The following is a 20960-nucleotide window of genomic DNA, read 5'->3' on the forward strand; positions in this document are numbered from 1 at the left end:
TCCGGAAAATCAATATCCCTGTCTCTGTTCGTCAAAATCTAGGGGAAAAGAAGATCAAATCCTCTCTTTTTATTTTTAAATTTTTATTTTTTAAGCAACTATGATTCCTCATCAGGTATGTATGTATATTGTTCATAAGTCTATTATCCCAATCCTCCATTCTAAGTATAAACATATGATAAAATTCGTGGCTCTGAACTTACTGCTAATTAGCATGATTACTTACTGGGGGAGGAATCCTTTTTTCCACTTCAGAATCAGCAAAGACACAGAAAAGTCTGAACTCTTGAGAGAAATTCCCCATTTTGATAAAAGCATATTACAAATTGTAAAACATTGTTCTACTCTCATTACACAACACCCCGCTAACAGACATACATCTTACACCAAATTACAGGTTCCAAATGGCCATCAATGGTACTGAAACCACCAAGGCTGCTGTCTCTCTGTTAGTCACATTTCTTATCTTCCGTCTTGTAGGCCCCTCCATTCTGCTCAACTCCATTTTTCGTCTCCTCCTTCAACTAAATCAAGTCACCAAGTACTAATTACAGACCAAACCCAAAAATAATATATATATATATATATATAAATAAAGAATAATCAATGCAGAATATTAATCTTTGTTTGCCTGTAAATCTAGGCATATTGAGCTTAAATGTTAAAAAAGACAAGGGATTTTACCAAAATTGACAAGGCAAAAATTGAATTTTCTTTTACCTTCCGAATCATTTTCCTATGGTACCTATAACCCTGTGAAATAAAGAAAGGAGAATTATGTAAAACATTTTTAGATGTTGAAACAAAATTATGCAGTTTTGCATATAGCAAGAAAATTCCAGGATATCAGCATATAACCGTATAACCTTGTCAGTCCCATAGATGTAATCACAGTAAGTGAAAACTGAAGCGAAGTTGCTATGGCTTTGTCCTCCAACATAATGATGGTAATCATGATGCTCTGCGCCAGCATAAAAGGGAATATATTTTGTGGGGCTCCAGGGTATGTCATACCTAACAAGAAAATAAGCATCAAGAAGGGATGGATGATCAGAAACCAAAATTGCAATAAGAACACCAGAGATGAATGATGCTGCAGTTCTGTTTAAAGTCATCTCATCTGAATCACAACAGGCAAGCCATAAAGCACTCATGAGCAGTTTCTGCGAGGGTATCCACATTGTATCTCTATCAAGTGCGTATCGGTGTAGCATGCAAATGTACTATATAACTACCTCGTATTGCGTTAGTTTGGGCTCAGAAAAAAAATTCAACAAAAGTAGTGGGATTGTTGGCCAGGAATAATCATTACTTATCAGTTCAACCTTCAAGCTTTGCACTCACACCGCATTTTTCAAATAAAAGTTATCAGAAAAATTTTCTTGTCGAGGGACTTAAGCATGTCATAATTAATTAAGGTTTGACGTGGACAAATTAGTTACTTTGAATGCAATTTGACATCTGGCTATCCAGACTAATTTCAGCACACAATTTTTCTTCTAATGGGCTCCTTTAGAAGAACTTCGCATCCCGATAAACTACAAAGGACCCACAATTTCATAATGCAAGTTTTTTCTTCAGCATCAATTTCCCAACCTTGTTATAACAAGTTCTAATTTGTTCAAAAGTTGACAACGGAATGATTCTAGAAGACAAATTTGCTCAACCTTCTCACCAGATTTCTACAATTGCTGTTTGAAACAAGCTATCGTAAATATTATATTTCGGTTTCCCTTAATGCAACAAACTCGTGAGGACCTTCACGTGACGGATGAAGAAGAAGCAAATAGAAGCGAGAGCGAGTGGGCACATTCAATGAAAAAACTGTGAGAAAAACTCATCATGAGTATTCTCGAACTTCCATTCATACCACTGCTAAGAGATATTTAATATATTCTATTCTTAAAAACAAAAGTATGACAATAATTAGACATAACAGAGGCATTAAGTGAAAGTAACAGGCACAGGGGAAAAAGATTTCAACATTAATCTTATTTTATGTTTGACTTAAACTTCAAGAACAAAGGGGCAGAGTCACGTGACGGATGAGCTTCGGGTAATCAGATCCATCAAACTCAACCCCAGTCCACTCTCGGTTCGAAGTCACATTAACAGAGGATTATTTTCCTGATGGACGGAAACAGACAGGGAAAAGCATTAAGCAGCTCCTTGATCTGTCTACGTCACCATAACCACAAGGGTTCCTATCTTTCCCAGCACAATAATACTTGACAGCCAAATCATTTATAGAAATTAGAATAATTTCATTAACTTTAAATTTTAGAGAAAATAACTTATTAAAGTATTTGCAGAATGTGGCTTAGAAAAGAACCACAACAATGCAATAAAGGGAGTAAAAACTGAGAAGATAAAAAGGTGTGAAACTGAATGTAGGCCCCATTAGCTCCCCATCAGGAAAAGTAAGCCACTATTAGAGATCCTTGAAATCCAAAGTACTTTGCATGTAATTTTATTGTTGCAAAGAAACAGATGATAAACAAAATTTTAAAACAGGAACGTCGTGGGTAAATCAAGAAAAGCAGAGAAAAGGACATTAAGAAAACGATAGAGTGAGAGATGGTAGCATGCATTACCCGCTGTGAGTGTCAATCGCTTCAATCTGCCGTAATGCTATCCACAACCAAAGTGTAATCATGTGCCCGGGAATCATTGCTGGCCCAAGGAAAGAAGGAATTCCAAGGATCAATATCTCCGCCCAATGAGCATATGCTGCTGCGAAGCCTATTGGAGCCGCATATTCATGGTGAACTCGGTGAATCTTCTCGTACCCCCACTTCCCGTGCAGAAGCCTGTGAATCCAGTAATTGGTATAATCCTCGATCAAAAAATACATCACCAACTGTGCAAAAATTTCCCACCCTGACGGCAATGGCAACCCTGACCGGATTCCAATCATCTGGTGATAAATAAAAATATAAATTAAGTTTCGGAACACTAAACTCCGTTGCACGCTGTTATAACAAATCTAGAGGAACAAAGTACAACATCCCAATTTCAGGTTCAGGCGTCGTCTTTATAATTTGAAAGTAATTTAGATGGACTCAGAAGTGACTGTACTCATATATATATATATATATATATATTTAAAAAAATATTCAAGTTCCGAATATATGCCCGACTGGATGTAGTGAGTGAAACGCCATAGTATGTACAGGGTTATCAGCTCAACGGATCTCATTTAGATTGCAGATGCCAAGTGAATTAAGACATAATAGAATTTTCAAATATAAAACAGAGAGAAACAAAAAACGTGAATGGAAATCGTCTTATTATTCAAGAAGTGAGCGACAATTGCCAATCGACACAATTAGATTCGAAGAAACTCAAATCTGGCAACAAAAATATCGAACAGCCCGGAAGCTTACCTTGGTAGCAGGATACGAGACGAGTTGCAGAGGTCCAACGACAAGGAAAAACAAACGCATAACTTCCTTGTAGCATTTGAACATTTCTTGGAATGACAATCGAACCTTGGGTTGAATCTTGTACTTGTCCAGGCCGCCTAGGCGCTTTACCTCCAAAAGGATCAGAGGGACGGGGACGACGGAGAATATGAGGAAGAGGAAAAGAATGTTGTGACAATAAAGGAAGTAATCGGACTTCGTAGCGGAGTAATTGAACCAAAGAGACTCGGCGAATGTGAGATTCCGGCCGAGAGCGGCCTGAGCCTCAGAAAGCGAGTGGTAAGACAGCATTGAAGAAGAATATCGTCGCCGGAACCCTAGGAATGCCAGCCGATAGAGGATCTGGAACAAGCCAAATGGCGAAGAGAGGAAGGTAACAGAGAAGAGAGTGTAGTGTGGGACTATAGAAAGAGGTTTTGGGCTTTTGGCGGATACTGCGTGGCGACGATGCTCTGTGATTTGCGAGATTGATTTGCGGGAATAATTTTTAAACGCTTACATGTAGTTCTACTGTTGGATGCGTTGCCCACCTCGATTTCCAATACGTCCGAGACCACTCACAAATTCCGGAGCTTTTGTCCGTGAGTCTTCCGGGAAGCACAAAGTTTTAATGTCGAAAAACATTAATTAAACAAGTATCAATGCAAGTATCAATTAAAATGATATAATTGATAATTCTTTAATTCATAACTTAGATTATCAAATTAAATCTTGCCCCTGAGATGAACTTTATTAGTGCGATTTGTAAGTACCTCTTTTTAAGATAAAAAATATATCTTAATTTTGATCATATGCAATAAAAATAGTTAATTCTTAACTCTCATTAAAAATATGGAGAATCTCATCTAAAGCTTTCAAAGGAGAGAAAAACTGCATTTAAGACCTAATGCATTCTAAAATTATTATATAAACCTAATAATCTTTTTTGCAAATATATTTTAGAGAGAAAAAATATAATTATCCTTAGTGAAAAAAGCAAATATATTTTAGAGAGAAAAGATATAATTATCCTTAGTGAAAAAAGATAACAAGTATAAGTTTAGATTTTTTCAATTCTATGTTTATGAATTCATTGAAAGTAAAATTCTTATTTAGAGTTGACATATTCATTTTAACTAACTTAATAAATTTACAACTTCAAATTTAAATATTTACAACTACAAGTTTATTTATGCTTAAGTCAAAGTATAGAATTTATAACTTCATATATTCAGAACTAAAATTTACTATGACAGTAAGTTTAGAATTTTACAACTAGGTGTTTACAAATTCACAATTTTAGATTCACATATTAACAATAAATTGTCCGTTGATAGTGAACCTAAAGTTCTTTCTCACCAAGGATAATTGTGTTTTTCTTCCTAAAACATATTTATAACAAAAGCCTTGAGACCTACAGAATAATTTTAAAATGTATTGGGTTTTAAGTGCAATATTTTTCTTTTATGAGTCCTAGATGAGATTCCCCCTTAAAAATAACATGACTATCTCTTTTTGCATTTTAACCTTTTTACTATGAAGAGTGAGACTAAGTGTTAAGTCCAATTATATTTCAAATACCTATATTTTAATACATGGATAAATTTGAAAAAATAATTTCAAAAAGTACCAGATGTCTTTTAATTTAGACAAAGCTAAGTTAAAGAAAAAAAAAGGTCTTACAATGTAGACTAAAAGGAGTACCTACTTATAAAAATTTAAGAATAAATAATAATGAGAGTTGGGTCCAGTACAAGTGTCTTATAATATAATAAATTGGAGAATTACTGACGTTTAGTTTTTGATAATGCTTCATTTCAATAAAAAAATACATGTGAGTAATTAAAAAAATTTAAGAATATGATATTACTTAGTTTGGGGCAAAGGAAGATGGTACATGGAGAATTTTAATAAAGGACTTACGAAAAAATTTAACATCCAACAATTACTTTGAGAGATCAGATAATTGTTAAAAGTTGAATTTTACTTATTATTTCTTAATGTTTTCTTATTAGAAATCCTTATAACATGTCCAACAACAAAAAAAAAAAAAAAAACCCCGGGGGGTGTTTAGATAATTAATTTGGTTAAGAAAATCAATAATATTACACACTGTATTTTTTTTTTCTCCCTGAATACTGTGTATTCATATTTATACATTAGTTTTAACTAATTTATCAAGTTTGTCAACATTCTTAAAATTATCCTATCTTCCCAAAAATATACTGATTAATTAAATGCACGAAATTTTGGCAGATTAATACGCATCTCTCCCAATCAAGGTTTTAAGACCCGGATCGATCCGGACGGTCGGACCGGTCGGACCGTCACCCACTGAAGAAAACGGGCTGGTTCAACCAATTAATCCGGATTAGCAGTTGGCCCGGGTTGGCCCGCCTAGAACCGGACGGTTTTTAAAGACCCGGGAAAAACCCGGAACTCGGAGCGGGTTTTACGGGTCAACAGCGGGTCGCAAAAAAATGACAAAATTGATATTTTTAAAAATAAAAAACCCTTCTCCTCACTCTGTCTAGCAGACCAACACCTATAAGGACCCATTCTTCTTCTTTTTAGTCTCACTTCTTTCTGTCTTGCACAATGCACGCACTCATTCTCGTCACCTTCTCAAATCTCAGCCATCTGGGTTTTATTCTATGTGTCATCTCCCTCAAGCCACTCAGCCTTCTAGGCTCTGTCTTCACCGTTCAGCCATCTTAGACTCGCCTTCTCAACCATTTGGGTTCTATGTTCACCCTTCGTTGTCTTCACCATTTAACTTTAGCCATCTCAAACTCTCTCAAACTTCAAATGCTTCTTTATTCTTCATCTTCACTTCACTTTCTTCATTTTGGTTTGTGACTTCGTGTTCTTGGTTAATTCTAGTATAGGCATCCAGTTGTTGAAAGCAGTCAGATGGCGTCGAGCTCGACCCCTTTCATGATTCTTCATCTTCTTTGTTGATTGCTCTCTCTCTCTCTCTCAGTCCCGGTGAGATTTTCTTTCTCCCTCATTTATATCTCTACCCAATTTAATGTAATCTCTATGGTTCTAAATGGAGTAGAATGAATGCTAATAGATGAGCTTGCTTTTTATTATCTGAGCTGTTTATTGCAAAATGAAGGATTGTTGAATGGATGAAGATGAATTTATTTTTAATTGTCTAAGAGTTGTTTATTGCAAATAGAAGTTTTATTTTTTTCAAATAATTATGTCTAAATCTTGATGCATTCAAGAATCTAGTGTTGTATTTGTTAACTTGTTTCTTTTATATATATAGATATATAAATAATTTTTTATTTAATTATTAGGTCACCGGTCCAACCGCCGATCTGACCGGTTGAACCATGAGACCCGTGACCCATTGATATTTCCGGTTCGCTGTCCGGTCCGGGTTTTAAAACATTGTTCCCAATCCATCTCTCTGTCGTAATATTTCATAATTCATCATTTTTCAATAATTCCATAAGAAGGGTGTTATTGACAAAATAATTAATTGTTTCATAAAGTTTTCAAATAACTTGTGAATAGAAACTTAAAAAAAAATTATTTCAACATCATACTAATTACTTTAATTGCAAACCAAGAACATAAGTTGAAGAAAATAATTGATACAACAAACATCTCCCAAAGTAACTTATATTTGAAACCAAAAAACCCACTAGAATATTATTACTAATTGAAGAACAAATATAAATAAATACATAACATCAGTAAGGTTTCCAATTCAATTTAAGTGTAATAAACGCAACCCAAAGACTATTTTACTTTTTGGGATCATCAATTAGGGGCGTGGAATATCAAATATTTTTTATTGATTTTTTTAAAAAAGAATTTCCCTACATCACAACAATTTGATCCAGTGGACTAGCCCCCTGAATTCATCCCTAATAAAGCCAAGAACATTTAGCTGGATCTTATTATTTTATAGTTTTCTTTTGGCCATGGTATCTTCTCATATTAATTAAATAAAAAAATATGTAACTTTGTTAAATAAATTAAGTTAAATTATTATTTAATCTTTGTTCATGAACAACATATTTTAGCCCAAACAATCTTTTAGGATTAAAAACCAAATTTACACAAACTTTTGTTGAAGAGCATTACAAACTATAGTAAAAGGTGGGACAATATCTCTTGCAAATAATTTTTTAATGAGCAATATTACTCTTCTATTAAACTTTTTTTTCACCAGAAAAAAGTATTAGGATTATTTTACGTACTCCCTCTGATCTAAAATATATAGTTTTTAGAAAAAATTTGCATATCAATAAAGTCTTTATTCTCATAAAAAATATATATTATTTTTCTTTTTTTACCTTTAATTTTAATTACCAATACACTTCATGATAATTGATAGAGATAAATTCATACATAATCTACATTAATAAAGACAAGGAGTAAAAAGGAAAAAAAAATTACATGTACCAGGTTATATATTTTTAAATCAAGATTAACTGAAAAAAATGCTTATATTTTAGATTGGATAGAATGTGATGTAAAAATTAGTTTTTTCTTATTATTTTTATCCTCTGTTTAATGTCATGGCAAAAACGTACTTTTAACTATACTAGACTCCCCCATGCGAGATGGATGGGAAAGATTTCACCATATGTAGAAAGTTATTTTAATTTGAAAAATAATAATATATCATATTTTAAAACAGAAATCAACTAAATTTATTACAAAGTTCCAATCAAATCAATTTACAACAATAGATTAAATGAGTTAAAAGTTGTCAAATAGATCCAAATGTTATGAGTTGTTTTTGGTGCATATGCTCTCTTGATAATTATTTTTCCTTTGGAGAGGATTTCTCAAGATTCAATTAGAAACCTAGAACAGGCCTAAATGATGTTTATAAAATTAGTTATGCATTTTAAAGTTAGAGTAAATTTTGAAAAAATAATGTTATGTGTTGGGAATTCATAAATCCAAAATTAATGCCTTTAATGTTCCATAATTGGACTAGACTAAGCTTGAATTTTAAAGGCACTTACTCCTACCTAAATCTTGATGGGCCAAAGAAGTGAATATGAAGTTAAGTTTCAATCCCTTTGAGGCCATTATCCAAGGACATTGAGTCATAAAGGTTCTATGTTAAAGTTATAGAACCTCATGAATGGTATCCTAGAGGCCTAGGGAAATTGTGCAAGCATGTTCACCAAGTATGGGAGAGCAGTATATGACATATGCTACCATTGACTTGAAGTTAAAGTTTATCTTTGAAAGTTTATATAATGCATGCAAATTAATGTATGAGTCTTATGAGAGCTCTAATAGACTTAAGGAACAAGTACTTAGCCGAAAGCATGGGGACAATTTTATGATTTCTCAAGCTTTGTCCATGTTAAAGAATGCATATATGTTGCTTATGTGTTATTAGATTGTGGGTTGTTAATGAGTGATACCCAATTCAATCATTTAGAGCATGATAAGTTTGAAAGCATTGCAAGAGAATTTTAACAAGGTTATGGGTTGAGAGAGAAGTCCCCCTTAAAGTCATGGGATGCCAAGTCAATCGTTATTTAGAGTTAAAGTTGTAATGTCATGTTTAATCTCATGGTGCAGTCAAGTGTCCATATACCAATATAGGTCACCTAATTTAGTCCCTAAGTTAAGTTAAGCTGAGATAAACTATGGTGCATTCTTTAATTATTAAAAAATTTTTATGTTAACAACTCTAGTATTAAATCCCTATGATAGGATTTGATACTTGTGAACATACCCCAAGGTCAGAGGCTCAAAAGGAAGTAGCTGAGACAGGTAGTAAACTACTACAAATCTCTTATATTTATTTCATGAGTATTTTATAAGACTTGCCATGTATAATTATGAATGTTAAGTTCATAAATGTTTATTATGATGATACCATTATGTTGGATTCCTTGGCCAATATGATTTTCCATTTGATGATTATGATGTTTATCTATATGGCTTTCAATATTTATGAAAAGTATATCATGTTTTAACTACTTGATTGATATAGTTTGTTACTAAGATTCTTCCAAATCTCACCCCCTCTAACTATCCTTTTAAGCACTAATGGGACTAATAAAGAAAATAATGAGGTATAAATTGGGTGGCTTACAAGTAGATAGAAGTTTATCACTAGCTAAATTTGTATGTAATTGAAGGACACTTAGTTCACTTATCATTTGGACACTAACTTGCCATATAAATTATAGCGTAAAGATGTTATGATATTTATTGATAACTGTTTTTATATACATGAATACACTATAATGTTATAAGAGGGTAAGTTGTGTTAAATTAAGAAAGAAAGATATAAGAAAGATAAGGATGAAAATCTCACTAAGGCTCAAAGGACATGTTAAGACTAAAAGAAGAGTTCTTTTTAAGAATTTATCTTGAGCTAGATAGTGATTCATTCATCTTGTCTATCTTCCTTATGCATGACATTCTTCAAAAGATATAAAGAAGAGTTTTAATTAATCCAAAAACAGAAAGGTATGGTTTTAAATAACAAATAAGCCATAAGTTTATTTTAAAAAGTTTTGTTGCATATATTTGTAAATACTCTTTTAATAACTTCCTATTGTTTAATGGCATGCTTAGAGTATGAAAAGTAAGATGTGTTATCTTTCACAGGTCAGCTTTAGGTTATGTCGAGCATTAGATTGGGATACTTATGTATATAAATTTCTAGCAGTAACTCCAAATGATAACGGCCATGAATCAATTAGAATGATCCTCATTCCTTTTATCCATTAAGTCTTAGTCGTGTGGAAAATGTGTACGAAGCGGTCTACCAGTCATTGCCCACAATGGGTACTATTATCTCATACCCTTGCAAATCATACCTATAAGTACAAAATAATTAAAATAAGCAACTATAGGCTTGACCAAGAATGGGAATATGTCACGTGTTTACCACTGCATCAAAGACAATAATATCAAAGCTCAATAAGACCTTTAGGTAATCCACAACTCACTAAAAATAGCTAAAAATAGCTAACATCTATGTGGTCATATGCACAATCCACCTTTACTAGGATGCACTAGTCAAGTTTGGATGGCTTAATCATATCTAGCAAATCATACTCAGTGTAGTTGTTTGCCATCCTTTATAGAAGCCTAGTAAAGGAAGGAAAGAGAGCTCACATGAATGAAAAGAAGCACAATAAGAATGTAGGGGACTGAATTACCATGCCTTTATATAGACATGTCTCTTAGCTCATAAACCCTTGTGTACTTCTCACCAAACATTGAAGGAATAAATGAATCTTATCTTGCAAGAATGTTTCTTGGTTAGACTTCATTAGTCTCATATATGCAAGCAAGAAAGGAAATGAAATGTAAAGCATTGCATGTTGAATTGAGTTGTTAAGGAAAATGCATTCGGTTGATAAGAGAAAAATGTTTAGCTAATGGGCCAACATTTTTTAGGCTTGGAATTGAACCAACAACTTGCCCAAAAATGATAAATGATCCGCATTCTTTCATGGAAAAATCATAATGCACATTGCCAATTTATTGATAGAAAGCCTGTTTCAAGAAATGGCTCTTTTTTGTTTTCATCAAATAGGTTAGTTGAAAGATACTATACAATTGGATGAAGAATTGTTGAAATATTATATAAGGCTTCTTGGACTCTCTTTAACCTACTCTACAGGTGAATCATCCATATCATCACTAATGCCAGTATAAATTAAACAATTTGTTTTAATTTGTTGAATGAAAAAAGAATTTGGAAAGAGGATAAAAAGGTTACTACAATTAAGGGGAATTCACTACTACATAATTCTAGATATATAAGACGCGAAGGAAAATGATGGTTAAAAGAAAACATGTCATACATTGGTGAGGCGGATGATGGTTGCATAATAAACTATGAGTGTCTTAAACACCCATTATTAATATAATTTAGAATATATAACGAGTATTTAAAAACCTTTCATATAATGCTGCAAATTCTGGGACATCTTAAAAATAAAAAATTAATAGTAAAATATGTGACAAGTGTTTGAAACACTCATAATATATATATATATATATATAGGACTTTATATGACAAGTTTTTCAACACCTGTCATAAAACCTTTTATTTTTTGGCTTTTAAAAATTTTAAAAAACATTAATAGTACAAATGATGGGTGATAATGGAATATATGACTGTCTTTTAAATGCCCTTCATATATTTCTTTTTAAATACTCTTTAGTTCCTATTTTCATTTCAATCTCTTCCTCTCGTGCTTGATAAACTTCCCTCTTCTCTTTTCCACATAGATACTATAATATGCACCTTGACATTATTAGGACACAATACACAAATACATAACACCAAATAGAGCATAGCATAGTAGAAGGAAACAAATGCATCCATTAGGGTCCATGCATGCTTTCAAAATAAAGAAATAAAGTTAAAATTGAGTCATACACTATAACATACAACTAATGCGCTGTGGCATATGGCACAGAGCCATAAGTAGCTCCTCTCTAGGTCATGTGCTGTGGTGCAAGCACACCGTGTGTTGTGGAGCACATGACAGTTTCTACAACTATCATTTGATAGTTCTTAGAGCAAACTTTCGGTATGTGCTATTTTCACATACGACGTCCGATCGGAGGGATTCAAGTTGCCACACAAAGCTTATTTCATAAGCTAATTAATGAGATAAGTTCAGACACAATCCAATAATCCAATCAACATTTAGACACCCGGGAGCAAAAGGTTGCTTTTAAAAAAAAATTAGTGCATCCAAGTACTCAAATCACTCTCATTATCTCATTTGACCATTCTAGGCTTGAATCAAGTCCAAAAGGACCTTAAACACTTGATTGACACCATCATATCACATAAATATGCATAGATTAAAATTTGGCTCTTCAATGGCCCATTTCCATCGACATAAATTTCATACTACTTTACACAAATCAAAAGTTAGGACCATAATCGCCACGATTTCACAATAAATTCACTTCAAATTCATCACTATCATATTTACAGTATGTTCACAACTAAGTCTTAGCTCAATTTCTCATTTCACCATATATTCACACATAAGGGCTAAGATTTATAAAATCACTACAATTTCCACAATTCACTACTTATAACCATTCAAACATACATGCAAGTCCTATGGTAACTTATATATATTTATAATATTCTTATTAGTTTGAGTTCATTACACACTTTGAGTTTCACAGCTTTATCAACCTTAAATTGGCCCTAAATCTTTTCCCTTACCTTGATCGCTATACTGACTTATAAAAATGTAACCACGGGATAAGATAATAATCTCAGTAATAGAATAACTATATACTACTGACTATCACATACAATTATAAGCAAGTATAACATTGTATAAGTTTAAATATAACATATAACATGGATTTCGTTTCAAATTACTATATCAGTATAGTGTTTTACCACTAATTACCACTTTCACAACATTTCACCACATTTAGCATATAGCATAATCATTATTATCTGAACCTCCAAATCACCCCATTTAACATCTTGAAATTCTTAATCCTAAGTTTAGAGGTTAATCGAAGGTAAAGTGAAAGTTAGTGTGTGATTAGAAATTCAGATGATTAATTGGTATTTTGACTTGTTTGTGTATTGTGTGAACATATATGGGTGATAGGAGTGCATTTTAGGTTGAAGCAAGTACACGTGGTGAGAACAAATCTTATGTGCCACATACCATGGCTTGTGCTGCATGCGTTGTGACGTATGGATCAGAAAATCACTTCTTAAGTCATGAAATTGGGTGACTTTCAGAAGTGAAAATTTAGAAACACACAAGATAGAGAGAGGAGAAGGGCTGAAGAGCTAAGTCAAGTTATTTTAGAGTAGTAAAAGGTGATTCGGATCGGTAACTTACTAGGTAAACTATTTATAACTCTTACCTTCCATTCTGCATAAATTTCTCTAAAAATTGAATTAGTAGAATTTGAGGGGTTTGATTCTTGCCCAATAGTAATAAAAAGGTTCTCGAAAGTTAAATTAGAGCTTTGTGACTAGTTTAGAGCTAAACGGTAGAGCATTGAACCTGTAGGCTCAATTTTAGCCTTTAAAGAGTGAACGTTAGGGCAAAAATCTGATTTAAGCAAAATAAAATCGACTGAGGTGATGTAAAGTAGTAATTAGGTAGTCATAAACTTAGAATGGATAAATGAAAAAGAGTTTACGGATGAATGTAGTCCTAAGTAGTAAAAATGAGTTTTTGGTCAAAATGGACCAAATGACTAAAATGTGCCAAATGTATTCAGATTGACATATTGGATGTGTGATTAGAGAAAGGAAGCTTGAGATAAGCTTGTGTGATAGTTGAAATTTATGGGTAACTTTTCTAGTGACAAAAGGGTTAAGGTAACCGAATAATTTCCTTTGTTTGATTGTTGATTGTAATTATATGTTAGTATGCTAAGTAGTGTATGAAATAATTTTAAATTGAGCATATTTTATAGCATAGGTGACTGTTGTGTGAAATGGTTTTTGGTTAAAATAAAGCATTGAAATTTTTGATTTCAAATGAAAAGTATTATATGTATATGTTATGTGTAAGAAAGTGTTAAATGGTAAATGAGAACCTTAAATGGTTTAGGAAAGCATGATCATAGGGGTGAGAGTTCACCCGAGTGGAGGAGATGATAAAGGCCATATGGAAAGGTTTTCTTAGTACCCTTTAGGGTGGGGTGTTGGAAACAATTTTCCTTAGTGCCTTGTAAGGTGTGGTATTGGAGAAGATCTCTTTAGTGCCTATTGAGTTATGGCGTTGGAGATGAGAGACTCCTTAGTATCTTTAAGATATAGTATTGCAGTTAACACGCTCCATCGTGTGTGTTGGAAAAAATCATAGTCCATATTGTATGTTAGAACATCTTTGGCTGGGTAATTCTACCACTGCAGGTGAACTCAAGAGTAATGAAAGAGTACATTAGTTTAAGATGAGCTTATGATTTTGTGTTGGGGTGATTTAGAGGTTTGGTTAGTAGAGATCATGCTAGTATGTTATGTAATATGATGAAATATCTTGAGATAACATGAAATCATTTGTGATTGAGGAAAAGTTGAGAAAGAAAATGAGATATGTGATATAAATGCTATTTTATGAGGTTTAATAATATATTATAGTTACTTCTATATTGTTGCATATGATAGTCAATAGGAGTGAGTTATTTTATTACTGAGATTTTTATCTCACTCTCGTGGTTACATGTTTACAGGATCGGGAAATGATCAGGGCAAGGAAAGAGAGTCTGGATTGGCTTGAGTGTGAAGCCATGTACTATAAGGTTGTGTAATAAACTGAAGTGAGATTATATATATATAAGGGTATATGAGTTGCCATAGGGTTTCATACATGTATTGAATTGAGATTTTATGAAATCAAGCCCGATTATATATATATGTGTTGTTTGAAATAAAAGGGGCTATGATTTGAGTATATTTTATTGAAATAATTTTGTGTTGGTGAACCTTAAGCCAAGGGACAAATTATGATGAAATGAGTAATTTGAGGGCTAAGATTGTATTATGAATATGATTATATATGTATGGGTTGAGAAATAGCCAAGTGGGCTAAGTTATGCCAAGTAATGGCAAAGTTTGTAAAGTTAGTGAATTGTGAAAATTGACCATAGAAAGGTCAAATTTTGATATATGAGTATGATTATGATTAATTATGGTCAATCAGGTGTATTAGATCCTTTTTGACTTGATTCAAGGCCTAGTGTGGTCTAATGAGAGAAATGGATTGATTTGAGCGCTTGTGTTTAGGGATCCTTTTGGACTGGAAATTCATTATTTTTGCTATCAAAATGACAACAGAAAATTAGATAGGTATGCTGTGGTGTATGGCACAAAAGGGTGAGCATGTGGCTCTGTGCCACATGCCGTGATGCATGGACTGCATGCCGCAGTGCACGGACTACATGTAGTAGTGCACGACCCAGACCATAGTTTTATTTTGTGAGGAAATGCATGCAATTGGGATAAGAATGATGGTGGTTATGTCCATTATGTATTTGAGGAGTGTATGATTTACTTCCACTGTGTATTTCTCTGATTGTATTGTGAATTGATCGATTTTACAAAATAAGTCTTTGGCTGAAGCTTTTGAAATGAAATTTGTTGAATGTAATTGATGTGAGGCAATGGTAACACTGTAATCTTCTTTTATATTGAGCAGATATAAGAGGAGGTTACACCCCAACTCGAAACCATAGGCTCAACTTATACCAACTTACACACTCATTGTCCTTGAGCTCATCTTCAGTGGTAGAATTACCTAGTAAAATGTGTTTTATCTCACTTCTGGACTATAGTTTTTCCCAATACACACAATATGATGTTGTTGACTCCAACTCTGCATCATATTGATACTAAGGAGTTCAAATCTTCAACACTGCACCTTAATAGGCATTAAGGAGATAATATTTAATATTACACCTTAAAAGGCATTAAGGAGATACAATTCTCCAACATTGCACCCCGTAGGGCACTAAGTGAAATATTTCATATAGTCTTTCGCTACTTCTCCCTATGGGTGAACTCTCACTCCTAAGATCATGCTTTGATATAAATCACCTCTTTATATATGTAAAACCCTATATATATAATCACAAAACATGAAATTCTAAAAACTTAGTTTTTTAGAAATTATTTTCATGCATTAAACATTCACTTAGCAAACATGCTCATTCTAAAACATTTTCATGTAATAATACTCATACTTTTAAATAGTTATATTAGCTAATCAAAAAGAGAAAGTTATTTGGTTACTTTAACCCTTCTATCATAAGAAAGGTTACTATGGATTTCAACTATCACTAAAGCTCTCTACAAGCTTTCTTCCAAAACTTACACATATAATACTCCAATCTACACACAATTGGCATAATTTTTCAATTAGTTAATTTGATCAAAAGTACTAATTGTTGCTTAAAGCTATATTAACTGTTCATTCCTTTTCACTTAGTCACTTTAGGACCATTACCCCTCAATTGTCACTCCTATCATTTCTAGTGATCCCATTTCACTTTCACTCCATTTCCACCTTATTTCTCTTTGAATTAGGGCCAAATTTAAGCTTATAGCTTCAAATCTCTATTATTCAACTATAAACTAATCACAAAGCTTTAATTTAACTCTCGAGAACCTTTTTATTACTGTAGAATAAGAAACTAACCCCTTAAATTTTTCCAATTTAATTTCTTTATAACTTATATTAAGAGCAATTATAGTAGAATTGAAGGTAACGGCTATATGATACTTACCTAATAAGTTACTAGTCAGAAATCTCCTTCAAGCTCTTAAGAATTCTTTCCCTAGTAGCCACTCCCTCCTTCTTTACTCTCTCTCTCTCTCTCTCTCTCTCTCTCTCTTTTCTTGGCTTCTTTCTTCTATTTTCCACGAGTATGATATTAACTTATTAGTTAAGTTTTTGGTCCATGTGCTATAGCGCAGGTAGCATCAACCACGACGCATGGCATATTAAGAAAAATCCCTACCGCGCACATACACTTTGTTCTGAGATAGGATCACTCTACCTATATTTGTTTATTTAACATACTAATAAGTCAAATTATCGAGCAATCATCCAAACCTCTAATCACTCATTAATTACCAATTCACCCTTGATTAGTAACTAATTTAAAGATTAGAAAATCCGGATGTTACATTTCAAGCATCAAAGAAGGCATTCTGGACAATCCTTAAAATGCATCGCTCACTGTAGCATGTGGCAAATGGCACAGAGAGATAATAGGCATTCATTAAAAAGCCTATAATGGTAGGCAAAAATTCAAATTAGATATGACATTATAGATTTTATTTATGAGATAAATTTAATTTAATTTTTTCGTTAGCTCTTCAAGTGGTAGGCAAAAACCTTAATCTATATATTATATAGAGAAGGGGACGTCCAACATAATAAGCAATATTGAGAAAGTCTCCTGATGACAAAAACCTCTAAGAGCCACGAAAATTCCCTAAAAAATATAAGGATGTCTAAATTGATGGACAAACAGATATTAGATACGAAGAGCACTAGCACACAGTTCGTGTTAGGAAACTGTTCATGTGGATATCGGTAGAGGGAGTAAATCTATGTTGTTAGGTCCTAAGATCCAAATTAAAGAGAACGCTGTGAAGTTTGGAAAAATAAAAGGTAACTTTTTTATCCACTTTGACTTAAATGAATTCATTTAGTTCACATCGGATAGGGATTTAAAATTTTTAATCTTCTGTTAAGCCCTCTATCTAGCATAGTCTTCCTAATTGGCAACCATTCATTGCACTTCTTTCTTAAAGGCTTACCTATGACAAATTGACCTAATTTCCTACCCTTTGAGCCTTTGCTATTCAAAATTCAATCTTATTTTCATGTTTCAAGATGCATCCTTCATCATCTCTAAAGTGACTCAAATGCAATGTAGTGTTCTAATTTGTGAATGCAATGTTTAGAAGTATGAAAAGATGCATGATGAAGTAATAATTTTGAATTTTCTATGATTTTAAGAGCTTTGATTCATTCTTGACAAATGTTTATGTCATATTGCTCATATGTGCTTATTAGATACTTGGGAACCAAGAAGAAGAAAAATAGAAACAAAATGAAAAAAATAGAAAAAAAAGAAAGGAAAATTTGAAGAAAAGTAAAAAAGAGAAAGAAAGAAATAGAGAAGAAGAAAGAAATAAGTATTTTAAAAGAAGGGAAAAAGAAAAAAAATCAAAGACAAAAAGTCTTCAAAAAAGAAGGAAAAAGGAAAAGAGAAAAGAAGAAGAAGAAGGGATAAAATGGTTCCAAGTATTCTTTCATTTTATATTTTAGTTATTTTCATGCCATATTATGGACTTAAGCATTTTTCAAATAGAACTTTACTTGTGCATTGGTTTCTACTCGAAAGGGATAAATACATTTATTGAAGTCTTACCTTCATTATCCATATCATTTCATACACTACATACCTTCAAAAGTCCTAATGATTGTAACTTGCAAACTCTTTTGAGTAATGGAGAGGTAGGGGATTACAAGCCTATAGTGGGGCCATTTTACATGTGGTGACAAGTGAAATTATAACCATACACTAATGTGTGAGAGAGAAGTACTTATCCTTGTGTGATTGTTCTTTTACCTTAGTTGATAGGTTTATTATTTTTGAAAACTCTTTTGTAGAAAATTTACTTGGTCTGAAATTGATTCTTGAAAAGGCATGGAGATATAAGTTTGAAACTTAATCTTCCTTGATTTCTAAATTGATTTTTGGATAGTTTTTGCCAAGGAATGCAAATGTGAAAGTGTGGGGGAATTGACATATTTCATTATTTATATACATTTTATGATGATTTTCTTGCATTATTATATCCTTGGGAACTCAATTCTTGAATATTTAGGCATTTCTAGGCCTTTGGAATCAATTAGGGTTCATTCATAATCTAAGGGTATTTTGGTCATTTTGACAATTTTTAGGCAGTTTTGGGACATTAGCTTATTTTGTGTCTTTTGTCTTCCTAAAATAAATGGAACAAGCTTAAGATTTAAACTCATTCTAAGTTGCAAAGAGACATTAAAAGACATAAGTCATATGATGTTTCAAGACAAAAAACATTAATACCAGGTTGTCATGTTTTATAACCTGAGACTTTGAAAATGACTTGTATCTTGTAATTGGCTTTAAATTTTCATTTGAAATTTTGTACACATGCTTTTATCATTCTTGTGTGTACAATTGCAAGTGCAAATAAGGATTTAGATTAAGATTAAATGGCCAAAAGATTGGATTACAAGATAAAGTATAAAGCTAGAAGATCTTAGAGTGACACATATGCAAGAGTTGAATCAAGAAGATTCTTATGACTCTAAGCATAGAGGATTTCAACCAAACACCCCTTAATCAAAGTGTTTAGTGAGTTCTAATCAAGTGTGGAGCATCCTATAAGAGCTGTATGTGTATCCAAGTTAACCTAGCTTAAATAGTAGCCACATTTATTCTTAAACCTCTTAATTAAGTTTGTTAAGTAGTTTCAAATGTTTTATGGCTTTTGTTATATAAAACCTATCCTATTCTACTCATTTTACATTATCGCAAACTGAATATAGGGTTTTGGGTTGTGCATACACTCATGCACCTCATTTTTACACATTATATTTCACACCTATTCTCTCTCACTTTTCTGAAATCTTTAGCACCACTTCATCCGAATTTTTTCTCATTTTTCTTCATTTTCCCAAACTTCCCTAGCCACATTCCTTCATCTCAAACAAGTATTGAAGCCATGAAAGTCATCTCAAGGAGGATTTAAGCTTGGATTCAAGGAGAATTCACCGTGAGAGGCTAGATTCTCAAAGCTTTCCAAGAAAGATGAAGCTATATCTTGAGTTTTCTCAAACCTTTTCTCTTGCTTTCAATTGCTTTGAATTTTTCTCTTTCCCTTCTTTAATTATATAATTCATGCTCTTAATGATTGTTTTTAGGTCTTAGATTAATCATTATGGCTAAAATTCATATTCCAAAGAGGAGAGGTGTGCATTTGATTCTTGAACCAGTTGTGCACTCTAAGTGTTTGTATTTATGCCTTAAGGCTTTGATGAATGAATACATATTTTCATTTCAATCTCTTGTGTTTGACATGAATTACCTATTGTTTAGGTCTTAAACTCTAGTTAATATCATAATCTTGATTGATTTAAGGTATTAAACATGATCAAGGCAAGATCTAGGACTAGTTTCAAGGATTGAATCACAAATTGGTGTATCTATTTGGGTGGTTTGTGCATTGGATTCTAAGTGGTTACTAGGTTCTAATCACTATCACCTAGTCTTGATGTTCATTAAGACACCTTGACTTAAAAATTGAAGAAGGCAATTAAATCTAAAACAATGTGAGGAAGAACAAGGATGGAAGTGAAAGATTCTAATCTTGGAAAGCCACTTTGATACTTAGTTAATTTCTACACATTTTCTTCACATTAAAATCAAACATAAACTTCTAAATTATCTTTTAAACTCTTTAATTCAATTCCAAAATTTTAATTTGTCTTGGTCATTGGCTTGATTTGGTTGCAAAATACTTGTTTCTTGAGGATAGAATGACCTAGGGTGCTCACACTACTACACCTTAGTTTCTTTGAGAATCCTGACATGAGTTAGGGCTTTTTAATGATATTGGAAAATTAAGGTTTTTTTTACCTTCCCTTTTGTTTTTGCTCTATTGATTTTGTTATTGATTGTTCTAGTTAAAACTCAAATTCTATTGGTGATTGTAGGTACTGGTTGTGAGAACCTACTATTCTACCTTGTCTCAACCTTTTAATTCTCATAAACACTCACATGTAAGGGCCACATTAGATAGATGTAGAGGAATCAATGTCTTAGAATTTGAAAGTTAGTGTGTCAAGAGTTAGAAGCCCATAAAAATCATGAGGGAAATTTCTCTATAGTGGCTTTGGGAAACCAAAGAAAGAAAGCAATGTTATCAATTTAAAAAGTGAAAATTATTCCATGACTAACTTTAGACTATATATTGATGATCATTAATCATTACAAGTAGAAATTTGTTTTAAAAATTAGGCCAACCACTTT

The 20960-nt window shown here is 32.6% G+C and overlaps 1 protein-coding gene across 2 annotated transcripts; it reads right to left on the minus strand.

Moving 5' to 3' along the window:
- Positions 1 to 275: 275 nt before the first annotated feature.
- LOC129311756 (methylsterol monooxygenase 1-1-like) lies at positions 276 to 3948 on the minus strand. 2 transcript variants are annotated; one of them, XM_054954207.1, is made up of 5 exons: positions 3387 to 3948; positions 2595 to 2917; positions 867 to 1014; positions 685 to 753; positions 276 to 524 (listed from the first exon to the last, which is right to left on the minus strand). In XM_054954207.1, the coding sequence occupies exons 1-5, from the start codon at positions 3714 to 3716 to the stop codon at positions 450 to 452; spliced, it is 945 nt and encodes a 314-aa protein (XP_054810182.1). In that variant the 5' UTR covers positions 3717 to 3948; the 3' UTR covers positions 276 to 449. The 2 variants fall into 2 exon arrangements, with proteins under 2 accessions (XP_054810182.1, XP_054810183.1); XM_054954208.1 differs by having other exon boundaries at positions 721 to 753; positions 3387 to 3945.
- Between the last annotated feature and the right edge of the window lie 17012 nt (positions 3949 to 20960).

This window comes from Prosopis cineraria, unplaced genomic scaffold, assembly GCF_029017545.1.
Source record: "Prosopis cineraria cultivar Desert tree isolate PC_DT_omini unplaced genomic scaffold, ASM2901754v1 PC5, whole genome shotgun sequence".
Taxonomy (NCBI): Eukaryota; Viridiplantae; Streptophyta; class Magnoliopsida; order Fabales; family Fabaceae; genus Prosopis; species Prosopis cineraria.

Bases quoted from the DNA above. Each gene is read 5' to 3' on its own strand.
- LOC129311756 (XM_054954207.1), bottom strand. From the start codon at position 3,716: ATGCTGTCTTACCACTCGCTTTCTGAGGCTCAGGCCGCTCTCGGCCGG. The intron at 754-866 runs GTTATACGGTTA...TTTATTTCACAG, and splicing joins ACATCTATGGGACTGACAAG to GGTTATAGGTACCATAGGAA. The intron at 525-684 runs GTAAAATCCCTT...GACTTGATTTAG, and splicing joins TTTTTGCCTTGTCAATTTTG to TTGAAGGAGGAGACGAAAAA.